The 18,645-nt window shown below is 35.7% G+C and overlaps 1 protein-coding gene across 3 annotated transcripts in view; it reads right to left on the bottom strand.

Annotated features, from left to right (window-relative positions):
• The window catches only part of Obp59a (Odorant-binding protein 59a), a 47,496-nt gene that overhangs the window by 440 nt on the left and 28,411 nt on the right, over window positions 1–18,645 (bottom strand). For 2 of the 3 annotated variants that reach the window (XM_083094791.1, XM_083094792.1), the window contains exons 4-5: window positions 287–322; window positions 19–207 (exon numbers count right to left, since the gene is read on the bottom strand). In XM_083094791.1, the coding sequence (XP_082950917.1) occupies window positions 19–207; window positions 287–322 (225 nt within the window). Of the gene's footprint in view, window positions 1–18; window positions 208–286; window positions 323–8,379; window positions 9,221–18,645 lie in introns of those variants that run through there. The other variant, XM_083094790.1, reaches the window with a different exon arrangement.

The following is an 18,645-nucleotide window of genomic DNA, read 5'->3' as shown; positions in this document are numbered from 1 at the left end:
TTACTTATACAGACATACTTCTTTTCCCTTTTCGTTCAAGCAAGTTAGAAGATTTTGTGAATAGTAACACTTGTCTTGCCTCATATCCAGGTAATGAAAACATTCTACAATAGCTTCGACTATAAAGTCTTGCAACTCTGAATTACGTAAATTATGTGTCATAAGTTGAATAATGGAGTCTTGTTTGGGAAATCCCCTTTGATCTACCTGTAAAATAAAAACTAGGATTAAAAAAGCAAACTACCAATTGCTGTAAATGATTTTTGTAACATTTTTGTGTACTTACTATATTTAATTCATTGAAAAAACACTGGATAAGGCACTACACATAATATAATTCATTATTACACAATTATAAGTACAATTATATTATACATAAGTACAATTATTAAATTATATATACAAAATATCCGTTAATAACCGTTTCCTCTCGTATGCATGTAGAGCAAGTTAAATTGAATAAAAAAGTCCTGTACTATTTTACGATTTTCGCAATAATTAATCCCTCTAAAAAAACCTTACAAAGGTAAAAAAAATACGCCAAGTACATAAAAAATATTCTACCTTGTATGCAACAAAATGTTTAATAAAAAAAGTCCATAAAAATTATTTACAGTAATTTTCCCTCACAAAATCATTTTTTTAAAAAACAAAACAAATGATTTCTTTAAAAAAATATTAAAAAATAAAATATCAAAACTAAATATGAAACCAATAATTACTATTAGCCAAGTACTTAGAGCAATTTGTAAATTTGATATAATATTTACCATGAAATATCAATCTTACATTTTGTAGAAATATTATACTTAAATTCTCCCTAAAACGCATTTTATATTTATTCAGAGAAACTTGATTTTTAAAATATTTAAAATCAACACTAAATGAGAATTAGGATTCTTTTAATTCCTAAAACATTTTTTATACAATGTGTATAATTTAAAAAAAAAAAACGTTTTACGCAAGTTTTAAATTGCACAGTCTCTAAATCGAAGCAAGTTATGAAAACTTGGCGTGCCCGGATTGTAATCAAACATAGATTAAATATTTAATTACATAATATCTAAGATTTTACATTTTATTGGGGATATATTTGTTTATAATGTAAATGATCCGGGCACGTCAAGTTTTCATAACTTACTTCGATTTAGAGACTGTGTGATTTAAAACTTGCATAAAACCTTTTTTTTTAAATTATACACATTGTATAAAAAATGTTTTAGGAATTAAAAGAATCCTAATTCTCATTTAGTGTTGATTTTAAATATTTTAAAAATCAAGTTTCTCTAAATAAATATAAAATGCGTTTTAATTTCTTAGGGAGAATTTAAGTATAATATTTCTACAATGTAAGATTGATATTTCATGGCAAATTTACAAATTGCTCTTAAGTACTTGGCTAATAGTAATTATTGGTTTCATATTTAGTGTTGATATTTTATTTTTTAATAATTTTTTAGGGAAATCATTTGTTTTGTCTTTTAGAAAAATGATTTTGTGAGAGAAAATTACTGTAAATTATTTTTAAGGACTTTTTTTATTAAACATTTTGTTACATACAAGGTAGAATATTTTTTATGTACTTGGCGTATTTTTTTTTGTAAAATTTTATATCCTTTCAAATTATTTTTTAAGGGAAAGTTTTTGTAAATTATTTTTAAAGATACTTTTTTATCTATGAAAATTGTTACTGTACGGTAAATTAGTTTTTCTATAAGTCTTATCTAACGGCACAGGTTTCATATTTCTGTGATACACCGTTTCTGAAATATTAGATTTCACCCCAAAGGGTGATTTTTAAAAATTATTATTATATGGTAAATTAGTCATTCTACAACAATTCATAAGAAACAGTACAAGTTTTATATTTTTGTGGTACACCGTTTCTGAAACTAGATTTCATCCCCAAGGGGTGGTTTTTAAAAATTGTTATTATACGATAAATTAGTTTTTCTATAAGTCATAATTAACAGTACAGGTTTTATATTTTTGTGGTACACCGTTTCTGAAATATTAGATTTCATCCCCAAGGGGTGGTTTTTAAAAATTATTATTATATGGTAAATTATAGAGGCGTGCAAATCTGCTCTCACTCCCGCTCGTTCTCGACAGCGAGACTGAATTCTCGAAACTCAGATTATCGGGAGTGCTGTTATCGAGACTCGGGAACTCGCTCGTTCCCGAGCCTCTATTCTCGATAACAGCGCTCCCGATAATCTGAGTCTCAAGAATCCAGTCTCGCTGTCGAGAACGAGCGGGAGTGAGAGCAGATTTGCACGCCTCTAGTAAATTAGTCTTTATAAGAAACCTTAACTATAACGGCGTAAATTCCATATTTCTGCGACGCATCATTTTCGAGATATTGTTTTTCATCTTCAAGGGATGGTTTTTGAAATTTGCTTTTATAAGGGATGGTTTTTGAAAATTGTTACTATACGATAAATTACTTTTTTTTTTAAATTTTATTTAACAGCAGAAGTTCCGTATTTTTACGGCTCCATTTCTAAGATATTAAATTCCACTCCGAAAGGGTAGTTTTGAAAATTGTTACTATACGATAAATTAATCTCTCACACGTACGTACACATATACATATACATATCACACGTATGCACGCACATGCACACATGTGATTTTGTCTCTTAAAGCATTTTGCACATCGAAGCAATAGGGAGTGCCTCGTTTGACCACGTTGCGATTGACCACAGCCAATTATATCGACCTGTGCCTAAGGTAACCAGCAACGATTGACCAATCAGAGAGTCCTATTTTGAATTGGCCAATTAGCGACGTGGTCAATCGGGTGTCACCCGAAGCAATAATCGTATACGGACGGTGTGAACGCCGCTTGAGGGACAAACTCGCTTTGCGTGTATGTGTACGAGCATGTGTGTGTGAGTCTGAACCTGGAGAAGAACGAAAAATGTCAATTTTGATATTCGATCATCACTTCTCAGGATTGACTGCACCGATTTTATTAAACTGATCGCAATCGAAAGCTTATATTCACATTATATCATAAAAGTGTCGTTAGATTTTCGATTACGTTTTTAGTTTTTAAAATATTTTAGTCGAAAATTTACATGACGTGAAATTCCGGATAAGCTATTTGGTAGCGCCGCGTCGAGAGCAGAGCAAATCTCGTATGGTAACCGCGACTGCCATACGTAACCGGAAATTGTACTTTGTAACTAATAGTTGTCATTATCCTTCCAACTGACGATCATTGAAATTCTACATACTAAAGTGAGTCATCAAGGAGTGGGAGCAGCATAATTTTGAGAGAGAAACAATCATATCGCAAAGATATATTTATCCTTGTTGCAATTTTCTGAATGACTAACGCGTTGAGCGCTAGATGCCTTTGTGTCCGAAAGTGGTGGGGATACAAATCGTGCCGCCGCTGGACGCAGCGTATGCAATCTGGTAGCCTTGATACGGAGTGTTCGAAAGAGTTGGGACCTCGAAATATCACAAAAAATAGAAGTTTTACAAAAACTTGTTTCAAACAAAAGTTGTAGGATGTAAAAAGGTCTATTTACTGGCGCCATGTGTTTGACCTTGGCTGGCGTCGCCAAGGTCACGACAAGGCCACCTTGAATTTTTGAAATGGAACCCTCCACTTTTTATTGCATATTCTTGTAGCCCTTCTCGAGACCTTCTCAAAGCACTAATTTTACCAACTTTAAATAAGCCGTTTCGAAGTTATCGAGCTTTTTATGGTAAGATGTCTCGCCCACGAAGGCAAGAGATCCAAACACAAATCCGATTCTGCTGGATCAGGCATCGATCTTGCCTTCATCGGCTGGATCATTTTCCAATCTGGGAATCGAATTTGTGTTTGGATCTCTTGCCTTCGTGGGCGAGACATCTTACCATAAAAAGCTCGATAACTTCGAAACGGCTTACTTAAAGTTGGTAAAATTAGTGCTTTGAGAAGGTCTCGAGAAGGGCTACAAGAATATGCAATAAAAAGTGGAGGGTTTCGTTTCAAAAATTCAAGGTGGCCTTATCGTGACCTTGGCGACGCCAGCCAAGGTCAAACACATGGCGCCAGTAAATAGACCTTTTTACACCCTACAACTTTTGTTTGAAATAATTTTTTGTAAAACTTCTATTTTTTGTGATATTTCGAGGTCCCGACTCTTTCGAACACTCCGTATGCCGTAGCGATGTAATGCCACGTTTTCGACCCCAGGTTCATTTGCAAAAATGATTCTTATGGTGCCCCCGACAATCTCTGAAAATTTGTCGTTGAATTTCCGAACACCCTGTATATATGTATAACACACATACATGTTGTTGCGTCCGCGGAACGATATCTATCGAACGCGCGCGACACAAAGATCGGCACCCGCGTACTCGCTCGCGCACACACTCGCGCACTCGTAAATAAGAATATCGTATTTAAAAGAGAACGCAGGAACTTTAATAACACTAGAATACAACGGGATACAATGGGATAAACAATAATATTAGCTCGGGAAATCAAGACGCGTCCGCGCAGCTTGACAGCTGGGATACGACTTGACTGTCATTCGTCTTGTCAACATTCTTCTTGGCAACGCGCTCGAAGACGATCTTTTGCCGAACGTCACGGATGACCAAGTAATCCGCAGGGAAGGAACATGGGGACGCAACACTGCCCTCCGTCTTCTAAGATTGTCGTCCCGACAATCCCAAAATGCCATTGCAGGATCTCGAATCTTCTTGTTCTAATTCGGCTCCTGCCAAAAGTACCGAACGACTCTGTAGAACCATGGCCAGTATGTCGATTTCCGGAGAATTGGCCGTGCCTTCTTGCCCTAGCCTGAGCTGCTGCTGCAGGGTACCAAGCGACACGCTCTAATCTCCATCGACGTTTCAAATTTACATCTTCCAATTCCCTCGGCTGGTGCCCCGTATTCTTCGGATATGAGGGGGGTAGTCACCGTGGACCCATCGTCCAACAAGGACTCCTCAAATCCCCGCCTCGGCATTTGCCCTTCGTCCCGCAGGAAAACCACGGCTCAAAAACCACGGGCGAGGCAGTCTTCAATTGTTGATTTCTAACTTCCGTTTTTAAGCTGGCCAGATCGCTCCGACGCAACTCTGAAGCAACTCAGCATTTCCCTCCTTTAAAATAAAAAAAAAACACCAAACGAGTAACCAGTAACAAAACTTATCCATTAATTGGGTTTCAAATTCCATTGTGTACTAATCGGGTCCCGGATGTGTAACAATATTTCCCTAAAAGAAGTCTACTATCGTCTTTCAAAATGAGAAGCTAACCTGTCCAAATGAACAATTTTATTTCTATGTCTATTTGATTTCCTAATACAATATACATCGTTTAATTTTTTTACGACCTCGTAGGGTCCTTCCCAATTGCTTTGTAATTTAGGAGTTTTTCCTTTAGTTCTTCGAGGATTGAACAACCATACCTTCTGTCCGGGCTCGAAACATATTCGACGGGCTTTGCGGTCATACAAAGCCTTCGCTCTTGAAGATTTCATGTTCAACCGTTGCCTGACCTCGCTATGAATTTCATTTAATTTTTGTTTCAATCTCGAAACATAGCTTTCTTCTGAAGAATTTACCCCATTCCCAGCAGGATTACCGCGAAGAAGATCTAGAGGTAGTTTTAAATCTCTACCTAAACACAACTCAGCTGGAGTTATTCCCGTGGTCTCATGTTTGGCAAACCTATACGCCAGAAGACTCATTCCTATCCAACGATCCCAATCACGTTGGTTATCGGAAACAAATTTAGCCAAGTATTCTGTTAATGTCCGATGTTGTCGCTCCACCACCCCGTTAGATTGCGGATGAAACGAAGTAGTTCGAGTTTTTTTAATTCCTAGTAAATGAGACAACTCATGGAAAACTCGCGAATCAAAATTTCTCCCCTGGTCTGTATGCAACTCCGAGGGCACACCAAATCTTGAAATCATTTGGTTCACAAAGATCTCTGCGACAGTGCTTGCTCTTATATTCTTTGATGAAAATGCTTTCACCCATTTAGTAAAGCAGTCGCATACTACCAATAAGTATTTGTTCCCAGCTGAAGACGTAGGAAACGGACCTAGGATATCCATCTGCACCCTTTCAAATGGAGCTCCGACATTGTAAATTTGCATACTAGACTTTCCCTTATTAGAGGGACCCTTTTTAGCTATACAAGTTCTACACGACCTACACCAATCCTCAACGTCTTGTTTACAAGTTGTCCAATAAAATCGTTTTCGAATTTTTTCGAGGGTTTTATTTATCCCAAAGTGCCCTCCAAAAGGAGAGTCGTGAGCCTCCTTCAAGATCTGTGAAACTCTTTTCTGCGGGACTATTGTTTGGAAAATGCAAGTCTTCAAATTTGGAGATTCCCACCTTCTATGAAGAACACCGTCCTTAAGCATTAGAGAATCCCATTGTGACCAATAGAGTTTACTAGGTGCCCCTTCGGAAACAATCTCTTGCCAAAGAGGACGTCGGTCCTCCTCCTTTCCGCGAAGAATCTTATCCATCGTCGGATCTTCCAACTGATCTTCTCTCCAATTTTCCCAACTGCCCCCTCCTAAGATTATTCTTCCGACTAACTCCTCTTCCCTAGAATCTATCTTGCTGCAATATCTACAACCACTCTCCTTACAAGGTCGCCTAGATAACCCGTCAGCATTTCCATGCAATTTCCCTTTCCGATGAATTATTTCAAAATCGTACTGTTGAATACGCTCCATCCATCGGGCTAATTGACCTTCCAGATTCTTAAACGATAATAACCAACGCAAGGAAATATGATCAGTCCTGATCGTAAACTTATTTCTGTAAAAGTAATGATGGAAACTTCTCAAAGATTCCACCACAGCAAGCAACTCCCGACGCGTAACACAATAATTCCTTTCCGTTTTGCTGAGAATACGACTAAAATAAGCAATGACTTTCTCCATACCATCTTGAACTTGAGATAATACAGCACCGATCCCATGATTTGAAGCATCGGTGTCGAGGATAAATCGCCCTTCATCCTTGGGAAAAGATAAAATTGGAGAAGACATCAAACATTTTTTCAATTCCCTAAAAGCGGCGTCACATTGCTCCGTCCAAACAAACTCCCTAACATTCTCAGATAATGAGAATAACGGTTTTGCTATCAGAGAAAATCCCTTGACAAATTTCCTATAATAAGAACAGAATCCCAGGAAGCTACGAACTTGCTTTTTGGTGCGGGGAATTGGCCAATCCTTAATGGAAGAAATCTTTTCAGGATCCGTTGTAATCCTCCTTTCGGAAATCACATGACCTAAATATTTTATCTCTCTCCTGAAGAAAAAACACTTCTTCGGATTCAATTTCAAATTAGCCATGCGTAATCGCAAGAAGACTTGTCTAAGACGACTCAACATTTCTTCAAAACTGCCACTGAAAATGATAACATCGTCTAGATATACTAGACATATTTTAAATAACAACTGCTGTAATACCTTCTCCATTAAACGTTCAAAAGAGGCAGGAGCGTTACATAAGCCGAAAGGCATAACGGTAAATTGCCACAACCCGTTTCCAATAGAGAATGCCGTTTTTTCTTTATCTTCTGGACGAATCTTAACTTGCCAATATCCACTCTTTAAATCCAGGGAAGAGAACCAAGAGTTTCCGGATAATTGATCAAGCATATCGTCTATCCGTGGTATTGGATATGAATCCTTTGAAGTCACTGAATTTAACTTTCGATAGTCCACGCAAAACCTAATGGAGCCGTCCTTCTTCTTAACCATAACCGCAGGAGAAATCCATGGACTTTGAGACTCCTCAATAACCTTTTGACGCTTCATATCCTCAAGAATCTGTTCGACTTCCCTTCTCATCTTCAGAGAGATACGACGGGGAGCCTGTTTAATAGGATTAGAATTACTCACATTAATGGTGTGCTCGACTACATTACAATTCCCAGCTACTATTCCTTCAGAGAAGATATCCTGGTATTCAGCTAAGAACTGGGCGAAAACATCTTTCTGCTCCTCCGTTAAATCTTCAGATTCCCTTTTGAAAATCTCTCTTAAAAACTTAGGAACTTCATCGAAGCAACTCCTTATTCGCGAACATACAAATTGCTCCTGCTCGCAGAAATCAACTTTTCCAAAGATTGACTCGAAAACATCTTCCTTCCCACACAGCAATATGACTTCTAAAAGAACTCTTAAAGAGTTCTCACGTAAGATTTAGACATCCGAATGTATCTTCTGAAAGAAGACTTAATGACTTCTAAGAGAAAGTAATCTAATGCGCCACTTTAAAAAATAAGTAAGACTTCTTCAAAAAGATGTCTTAAAGACTTCTTTTTTTTGATTTCTTAAAGACGACAATAAGAACGCTTTTTTTGAGAATTGATGTTTCGGAAATGATATTATTATTTCAATACATATGTATTAAAAAAAGTTTCTTGAAAAAATTCTTGAAGAAATACGTCACATCTATCAGGTTTGTTATATCCATGATATATTCCAACGACAAACGGTTGAGCAACTTTAGGGAATATTTCAGCCAGTATAGGATATAACTGACTTTTAGAACTTTTTGATATTGGTAATCCATCGATATGTACGTTTATGTGGATATTTTCAGAGATTTCACTGACGCCAACTGATTTTAATTGATCAATTAATCCTCTTTGTAAACCGTAATGGAAATATTCTCCAGGTAGAACGGAACGAATCACAGTACTTCTAGGTGTATTGAGCAAAGTTCGTGGATCTTGCGGAAGTTCTTTTAACTGCTGAACTGATTGGACATTATTACGAAGAATCTTTAATAGAGCTCCTGCTGCTGTATGAGTTACATTATAATGGCAAATCCATTGTGCCATCTGTTCTTTCAAGTCAATTGTTTTCTTACTTTGTGGAATATCATACAATTCATCATTATCTGTTAAAGTATTATTTTCTGTTGAAGTTTCTTCATTAACATCTGATTCCACTGAGCTGACTACATCATTATTACAATCATCACTTTCACTTGTAGTAACTGCTTGTAAATTATTTAATAATTTCACATTATCCGCATATTCTCCATCAGTTTTTGATTTTATCACTTCCTTCACAGTTATTTTTTCAGCCTCACAACTTGAACTACCAGGCATCTCCAATAAAGAGTCATATTCTTTTTTTATTCTTCTATTTTTTTGACTCTTAGATAAGTTGTTGAATGATTTCCTTTTGGACATTTTTTGTACAAAAACACAGTTTACCTGTAAAATTCAATGAATGTTTTAAAGATTATAAACAAAGAACAGCTTTTATTTATATTAACATAATTTGTGATATATATGTAATAATTATTAACCAAGTATATAATATACTTATATATTATAATATTTCACTTATTTAGCCTTCAAATACTGCACTTAGAGGTTACGTTAACCCTATAACATAACTCAATGAAGGGTTTTCCGATTAAAGATAACTTCTCTTATTTAAAAATTAATAATATGTAATAAATCTTCACAAGTTTTTATATCAATAAATATTAGTTATTAATTATTTATCAATTATTAATTAAATAAACTAGTATAATAGGTATCAAAACTTACTTGTAATTAAATTTTAATTATAGGTTAGATCGCACTAAAGCGTTTCACTATTATATGACGCGCATGTAGGAGTAAATTTAGTGGAACCCATGAGTCAATCTAAAACTCGTCATAAATGAGATAACAAATTGTAGTCTGAATTAAGAAGTCTTTCTGATGACAGAAAAAAGATTTCTTCAAATTGACGTCTATAAGAGATCTTATTCGCAGTTCTAAAAGACGTCTTAAAAAAGAGTTCTTAAAGATATCTTTCAGCGTTATGTGCTGTCTGGGTTATTTATTGCTGAAAAGAAATCAGCTTCCAATAAACAATCCTCAACCATATCAGTTACTAAAACAGGATGTTCTACTAAATATTTCCCTATCTCTATTAACACGACCATTTTACATTCAACGGAGACTTCCTCTCCGATCGGATACTTCAGTCGATCAGAATCAAGAGGGAGATTTGCCTTTTTGGCATTCTAATCAAATCACGTCTAACTAAGAGACATCCGAGCCCGAATCGATCTTAAAAACACAATTCTGTCCATCAACGAAACCCTTAAAATAAAATAATTTTTTACGTCTAGACAAATTATTACAATAATTAACATATTTTTCGTCTGGGGCTCTCCGTACGCTCGTCGAACTTGCCCCAGTAAGTTCAACTAAATTTAGTTTTCCCCAGTTCCCTTTTTAAGTGACGGACACTCCGCCCGAAAATGGCCTGTGTTACCACACTGCCAACACTCCTGTGCAGACTGAAACCCCTGATTATCCCCTTTGCTATTAAAGTTCTTATTATTCTTGTTGTCTGTTTTATTAAATTTTTTCCCATTAAAGTTTTTAAATTTTCTCTCCTTGTCTGTCCCTTTAAAATTTCCAAAATTTCTATTGCGTCCCTCAAAATCGCTACGTTTTTCGGAATTATTCTCTTGAATAGTCTTAACCGCCATCGCTCTTTGCACGGCCATTTTCAGGGAAGTGATTCCCTCAAGCTGCAGAGTCCTTCTCACGAATCTATTGGACAATGCAATAATAAACTGCGCGCAGGCAACTTTGTCCCTAACTTGATGCGTACATTCGGGATACGCCAATTGAGATAGACGTTCGATATCGGAACCCAAAGCTGCCTCGTCTTCATTCGATTTTTGCTTCCGGTTCGTAAATTGAGAATAATAGGATTGAGACAGATAACTTTCCCCGAAACGCAACTCTAGTTTTGATTTTAATTCGTTGAAATTCAAACTTTCGATGTCGTACACGCATTCCAAGACCGCACGCGCTTTCCCCCTCAAACACGAGACAAGTGCCACCGTTTTTGTGGCATCACTCCAATGATTGGCCCGCGCAATTAATTCGAATTGAGAGAAAAACTCTCTGAGCGGAACCGACCCGTCAAAAATATCTGGCTTCAATTTATAGCCCAACTCCTTATTTATTGAGTCACGCGCACCGTTATCTAAACAACTAGACACACTAGCAGCTCTACTCTCAAATTCTCTAAAATTAGGGCGACTTAGCTGTTCATTCAGCCGCAACATCCTTTCCTCCATGGCACGGAGCATCTCATCGCGTTGGCGAAGCTGGGCTTCGAACTCGTTCCGTTCGTGGAGCCGCTCTCCGCGCAATTGTTGGATTTCCCTCATCGCCGCCTGGAACGTGGTCGGGAGGGTCCCGTTAGCGCACGGTGCGATAGCGCACCAACCCGATAGCACACGAAAAATTGAACACATTTCCCGATAGCCCACGTCCCGATAGCACACAAGGTTCCACATGGGTTTGCAACGGGGTGGGGGGGGGGGTGCAGTCTGTGCGTGTACTTTCTCATTGGTGTGCTATCGGGATTGTGCGCGATTTACTTAGTGTGCTATCGGGACGTGGGCTATCGGGAATTGTGTTCAATTTTTCGTGTGCTATCGGGTTGGTGCGCTATCGCACCGTGCGCTAACGGATCCCGCTCGACGCCCGTTGCCAAATCTCGTTGGTCATTATTTGTCGACATTTTTTCCACTCGTAAAAATTCACGTCCAAGCACAGAATCACAGTCCGGTTGATCCCGGCTGAGCCCCCAAAATGTTGCGTCTGCGGAACGATATCTATCGAACGCGCGCGACACAAAGATCGGCACCCGCGTACTCGCTCGCGCACTCGTAAATAAGAACTCGTATTTAAAAGAGAACGCAGGAACTTTAATAACACCAGAATGCAACGGGATAAACAATAATATTAGCTCGGGAAATCAAGACGCGTCCGCGCAGCTTGACAGCTGGGATACGACTCGACTGTCATTCGTCTTGTCAACATTCTTCTTGGCAACGCGCTCGAAGACGATCTTCTGCCGAACGTCACGGGTGACCAAGTAATCCGCAGGGAAGGAACACGGGGACGCAACACTATATATGTATATTTTTTAAATATATAAGCAAATTATATAAAAATGTATAAAGAATAAGTATATATATACGTATATATTATATGTATACTTTTATTATATTGTATATATTTATATTTAGTTTGTAAAATAGATATTTATTATTTACCTTGCGCTCCAATTATCATACCTTACTGGCTCTTATTTGCCAATTTTTAATAAATATTTTAATAATTTATTATTTATACTTCATTATTTGTCACTAAAATGCGATTAATGACACATGTCATTAATATCGCAAAGCATCGTTAGCGTAATCTTCTGTCGAGAGTAGGAAACGTACGTTTTCTCGTTCTATATGTTGTGTACATGTGCGTTGATGACGGTGATGATAAAGACGTTTCTTAATTGAAAATTTTCATATTTGGATTTTACGTTATGATATTTCCGTTTATAGATCATGCAGCACAAAAATAAAGATACTTTCCCAAACAGCATCAAGTTGACTGTTAGTTGACTGTCAGTCTGTCAGAAAAAGTCTAAAGTCGACTTCAAAGTCAGACTGAATGTCAACTTAAAGTCGACTAACAGCCGACAAATGACTCGACTATAGTCGACTGTCAGTCAGCTAATAAGTCGACTTAAAAGTCAACTTTATGGATTATAAGTCAATTTTCAGTCAATTTAATGTCATGTCCATTAACTATTAAATTTTTATTTTAATGTCATTTCTCAAAAACTTGATCGATTTAATTCCCAACGGAAAATAATTGGGATTAGATATCCACTAGATATTCTTCATAGGCTTAAGGATATCCACGATATATGAAAAATAGCTATTATAGATGCTGTAGATATCCAAATGCCCGCAATTCGAGGTTTCATAAATATCTACAGGATATGTTGTAAACTAATATCTTGTAAATATCTGTACAACATTCAGTGGATATTTATTATATATAAATACATTTTTTATTATTATATATTGATATTTATTTTTGGATGGATATTCATTTAATGTTCTGTATATAGATATATATATATGATGGAATTTTAAAAAAATTAACCATCTGTGATTAATTATATGAAGTTCTGGAGCTCCTTACAAAGGCTAGAGGAGATGCGGCTATAATAGTCCGCTCTCTTTGACCGATAAGCCGTGATTCGTCCCACTAAACATGAAATATATATGCAATGTTTCAAAATGCTTCATATAGATTTCAAATGAGACGTTTCATGTCTATGTTTATAATATAATTCATAAGTGTCACAACTAAAATGTTTCATAGTCAGAAATATTTCAAATGAAATATTGCAGTTGATATGTATCTGAAATATTCCAAAATTATATTTCATGTATATTTACAAATGATGTAATTCATAAGTGTTACAATTGAAACATTTTATTTTTGCTTATTTCAGAAATATTTCAAATAAGATATTTCAATTGATACATTTCGGAAATATTCCAAAATTATGTTTCATGTATATTTACAAATGATGTAATTCATAAGTGTTACAATTGAAACATTTTATTTTTGCTTATTTCAGAAATATTTCAAATAAGATATTTCAATTGATACGTTTCGGAAATATTCCAAAATTATGTTTCATGTATCTTTACAAATGATATAACTCATGAGTGCTACAATTGAAACATTTTATTATTGCTTATCCCGGAAAAAAAAGTCCATGTCTATTTATATAAAAAAAAGTAAAATTATATACAGTCTTATATACCCGGTAAGCAAAATGCGCGCAATTTGCCAGCAGATTGGCGACAGATTTCCACAAAAGTTGCTAGCAGATTGGCATCCGTTATGTCCGCAATAGGCTCACGATTTGCTAGCAAAACCTGCTCACAGAATCTGATAGCAGATTATTAGCAAAAACCGAGCAGGATCTGCGCGCGCGTAATCTGACGGCAGATTGGCAGCAGATCCCGAGCAGAATCTGCAGCTTCTGGTCATTCATATAAATAAGTAATATAAATACAATAAAATTAATTACTACAGATGTTAAATAAGACTATTATCGGCGAGTTATCGGTTAATTACAATTTTCTTCTAATACAACATATAATATGTAATATGTTATATCGTAGTTATATCTCACATAGTAAAGGACTCAATTTAATTAAATTAATAATAAAGTAAATGGTGAAAATAATTAAATTTAACTTATAAAACTTGAGATATAATTTATTTAGAATTAAATTCTTCCTTTATGCTTCAAATAGGCAGTAAATGAATAATTATCCATTTATCCTATTGATGCCAATCAGTTTAATATTCTGAATCTTATCTGCTTGTATCACATATCAGAAATTAAAGTGATAGAAATAGTTACTATATTTTTGATCTTTTATTAATAATAGCGACTTTATATATATTTCTGACAGAAATTTGATTGCGAGAAAATACATCACATAGCGGTAAGCGAAGGAACTATCGAATCAAATGCAGATTGTTGCCAATTTGCCATCAGATCACGCATGCAAACCCTGTTCCACTTCTGCTGTCAATCTGCAGTCAAATTGCGCGCACGCAGATTCTGCTTGATTTTTGCCGACAATCTGATATCAAGTCATGTTAGCAGATTCTGCTTGGTTTCTGCCACCAATCTGCGTCAGATTCTGTGAGCAGACTCTGTTCGATTTTTGACATCAATTTGTCAACTTAATTGGTAATAACAGCTTCAGTACCAAATTTGTAACCGTTTTGCTAACATTAGTTGATAGCAGACACTTGGCATGATATGCTTTCTACAGACTTTGCTATCTGGGTAATTATATATAATATCACATATGATTTTATCAGAGCATACGTTTTTGTATATGCTTAGATATGATGTCCATCTCTGACCATTTCTGATCATAAAAAATGATATTAGATAACTCACGTCATTTTGTACAATCAGACATAGTCAGATATTGATATCATATCTAAGCATGTATAAAACCAAAGCAAAGGTTAGTTTTATGCATGCTCTGATATAAATCATATATGATATTATATATAATCATTTAATATTATATATGATTTTACCTTTTTTTATATAGACAAATGTAATTTTTCCTAAAAATTATATCTTGCATTATATATTTAATTAATTAAAAGTCCTCTTTATAAGTCCTCTTAATAAATATTCTTAATAAATAAGAATATATTCTTAATGAATAAGAATATATTCTTATTTATTAAGAATTTCTTAATTTGCGATTCTTCTACGCCGCAACTCGATTTTCGTGTGCGCGACATGTTTCTTCATTTGCCGCTACGCGGCGACACCACTCTTAATTTTTCTCGTATTCAATATTTATCATGAAATGTATATAAAGGACTTGTATTAACGTAAGATCTAAAGTATATTTTTTTCCCTTAGCAGTAGTGCGAAAGAGAGGACGCGGCTCACACACAGGTTCTCTGTGTGCACGTGAGCCGCATCCTCTTTCTGACATCACTGTTTATCAGTTTAATTTCAAACTGAATTTAAAATAATTTATTTAATAATCTGGATTCCTTGTTGGGATTCAGAATATTAAACAGATTATTTGAAATTAGGCGGAAAAGAACTTTTAGACCAATAATTAAATTTATTTGACTTCAACAAAATTTATTAAATCCAAAGAAATATTTTTTTCTGTATATTAAGAATATCTCTTTAGAAGATTTTCCTCTTAACTTAAGAGGATCCTCTTGGCGCCTATTTTAGTGGTATATATTCTAAAGATAAGTGGCATATTCTTAAGTTAAGAATACAATTTTTTCAGTGTACTCTTAGTGATACTTAATTTTCAGATCTGATAATATTTATTCATATATGATATCATATATGACTATATTTGGCAAAACATAATTAGATATTGACAAAATCCATATATGGCCAATTTTATATGGACTTTTTTTTCCCGGGCATGATACCGCTATATATAAATTATTACAGAAATATAACATAGCAACATTTAAATATCATTTCTCAAGTATGTTTACGATACTATCTTGAAAAATGTTTTTGTAACAGGATTTTGTAACAGGTTTTTAGGATAGTGTCGTAAACATTTTATATCAAGGTGTCTGAATGCGGACATTAACTGTTTATGCAATGTTTCTAAAACGTTTCTGCATGCATCTCCGAAACATTTCATGTTACAAAGTAATGTTTCCGAAAACTATCTGATATATTTCTTTGTATAATGGGGTAGAACCTGTGTCGCGGCCTTATATTACTGTCTTAGATGAATTCCACTTTCGGGTTAGGCGTTTTTCTTTTCGCCACTTAGCGGCACGGCGTGAAACTCATGGAAATATATGAATATTTCTTTATCCATTGGATATCTTTGGTAGCTACTTAATGAATATACACTCACACAAAAAAACCAGGCCACTAAATTTAGCAAAATTTTTTAACATCTTTCAATAGCAACAAATCAGCAAAAAAATCACCGTATTAATATGAAATAAAACTCAAATTAAACAGTCCTCTTAAAAACTAAAAAAACAAAATTTGAGTTACAAAAAATGTTTTACTAATGACGAATGCTGAAAATAAACTTTAAATAGAAAACAAATTTTTTTTTGAAACTGTTGGAGAAAAATCACTAAAAAATGTAATAGTTCTTTCGTTGCTAGAGATATTAAGTACTTTTGTCACCAAAGATTTTTTTTATAAGATTCCCCTTCTAGTAATATATGTTTTTTTTTAAGGTCAAGGTTAAGCTTAAGAGAATATAAGTCATGTAATATGAATAAATATACTAATCAGTTTATTCTGCGAGAAAAATATTATTCCATATCAGGTTATGGGCCCAGTACCGCGCTAAATGCGTTCAGAAGTAAAAGTGCACTGAAAATAAAAAGGTCGGTGTAAAAAGCATATCGACAAGAGCTCACGCGCGAGTATAACCTACAACACGATGGCATCATCGTTTGATTATAAAGTAAGTGTAGACAGGCTCGAAGGTCCAGGCGACTGGGCCAAATGAGATGGCAAATGAGTATGTTGTTTCGTGCATATGACTTGCAAAAGATTGTCAATGGAGACAGTCAGTGCCCTGAAATATCCAGAAGTGCAACGGCTGAAGTGAGGAAGAGACAAACCGAATGGTTAAAGGAGGATGCAAAAGCGGCCGGATTGATTGCAGCAGCCTTAAGCAAACCGATTGCTGAACTTGTGCTAACATATGTACATGCAAAAGATATATGGGACAAATTGTGTGCTAGATTTGAAAGGAGCAGTACGCAAAGATTGAACATGTTAATTGATTCCTTTTTTCAAGCAAAAAGAGATGAAAAAGAAGATATCAGCACACATGTAGCAAAGTTACAAAAGCTCTTTGTTGATCTTAATGCAGAGTTAACAAAGCACAACGAAAATACTCTGTCGGAAAGAATATTGAACGGTCGAATTATGTCCACACTAGGAAAAGAGTATAACTTCAAAGACTTGTGGGACACAATTCCTACAGCCGATCGAAAATTAAACTTGTTGATCGGAAAACTATGTTCAATTGAACTACGTGAAATACGTACAGACAAAGAATCCAACGAAGTTACAGCCTTTGTTGCAAAGGGAACTAGCAATAAAAGGAAACAAGCGGAACGTCCAAAAGATACATCCAACAAACTAGAACGTGCAAAGAAGAAATTTCTGTGCAATAAATGTAAAGAGTTAAGTCACTGGGCGGCTGAGTGTCCACAAAACAAATCGTCAGAACGTCTAGGGACGAGTGCAAATAAAAATCAGAACAAAACGAATGCATTCTTGGCATATTCCTTTGGTGCTGCAGCGGATGGATGTATAAAACCAGATCAGTGGTATTGTGACAGCGGAACTTCGAAACATATCACGCCGAACAAACTTTACTTTGAAAGCTACACAAAATTTGCTGTTTCAGAATTAATTTGTCTAGGAAAGCAGAACGTCACAATGAAAGCGTATGGACAAGGAACTGTCAGGGTTCAAATGTTACTTAATAAAGAATGCAATCTTAAAGGATGTATGGTATGTACCTGATGCAAGTGCGCATCTTTTCTCAGTCAAAGCAGCAGCTCAAAATAATTTTACGACAACAATGGATGATCGTGGTATCAAAATTCAAGAAAAACAAACTGGTAAGCTAGCAGCTACAGGATACCTTCGAAATGAGTTGTACGTTTTAAATATGCGTGTTATTAAACCTGCTCAGCCTGCACAGGTATATTTGGCAAATGCAACAGACACGCTGCAAGTGTATCACGAGCGTTTTGCTCACCAAAACAAACGTCATGTTAAACAAATACTGAAGAAGACGGACATCTGTGTTGCTGATGGTGATGAAAAATTCTGTGATGGATGTGCTATTGGAAAAATGCACCGACTTCCTTTCAAACAACGAGTTGACCGACCAGTAATTGTCGGTGAAATAATTCATGCAGATGTCCTTGGGCCAGTTGAAACGACTTCGATGGGTGGAGCTCGGTACTACGTCTGTTTCAAGGATGACTATAGCAGGTTTCGAAGACTGTTTTTTCTGAAGCATAAAAGTGAGGTATGTAAATCACTGGAACAATTCTTGAACGAAGCACAAACAAACGGACATACTGTCAAGAAGATGAGGTGCGATGGTGGAAAGGAGTTTGACAATAAGGATATCTGAAGTATTGGCAAAAAGAGGCATTGAGCACTGAATTGTACCTCCGTACACGCCTCAACAGAACAGAGCTACTGAGCGTGAGAATCGTACCAT

Source organism: Camponotus vicinus, unplaced genomic scaffold, assembly GCF_025532165.1.
Source record: "Camponotus vicinus isolate PSW18456_S1 unplaced genomic scaffold, iyCamVici1.0 SCAF_3, whole genome shotgun sequence".
Lineage (NCBI taxonomy): Eukaryota > Metazoa > Arthropoda > Insecta > Hymenoptera > Formicidae > Camponotus > Camponotus vicinus.
The sequence above is the reverse complement of the archived record's forward strand: the minus strand, read 5'-3'. Positions and strand labels throughout refer to the sequence as shown.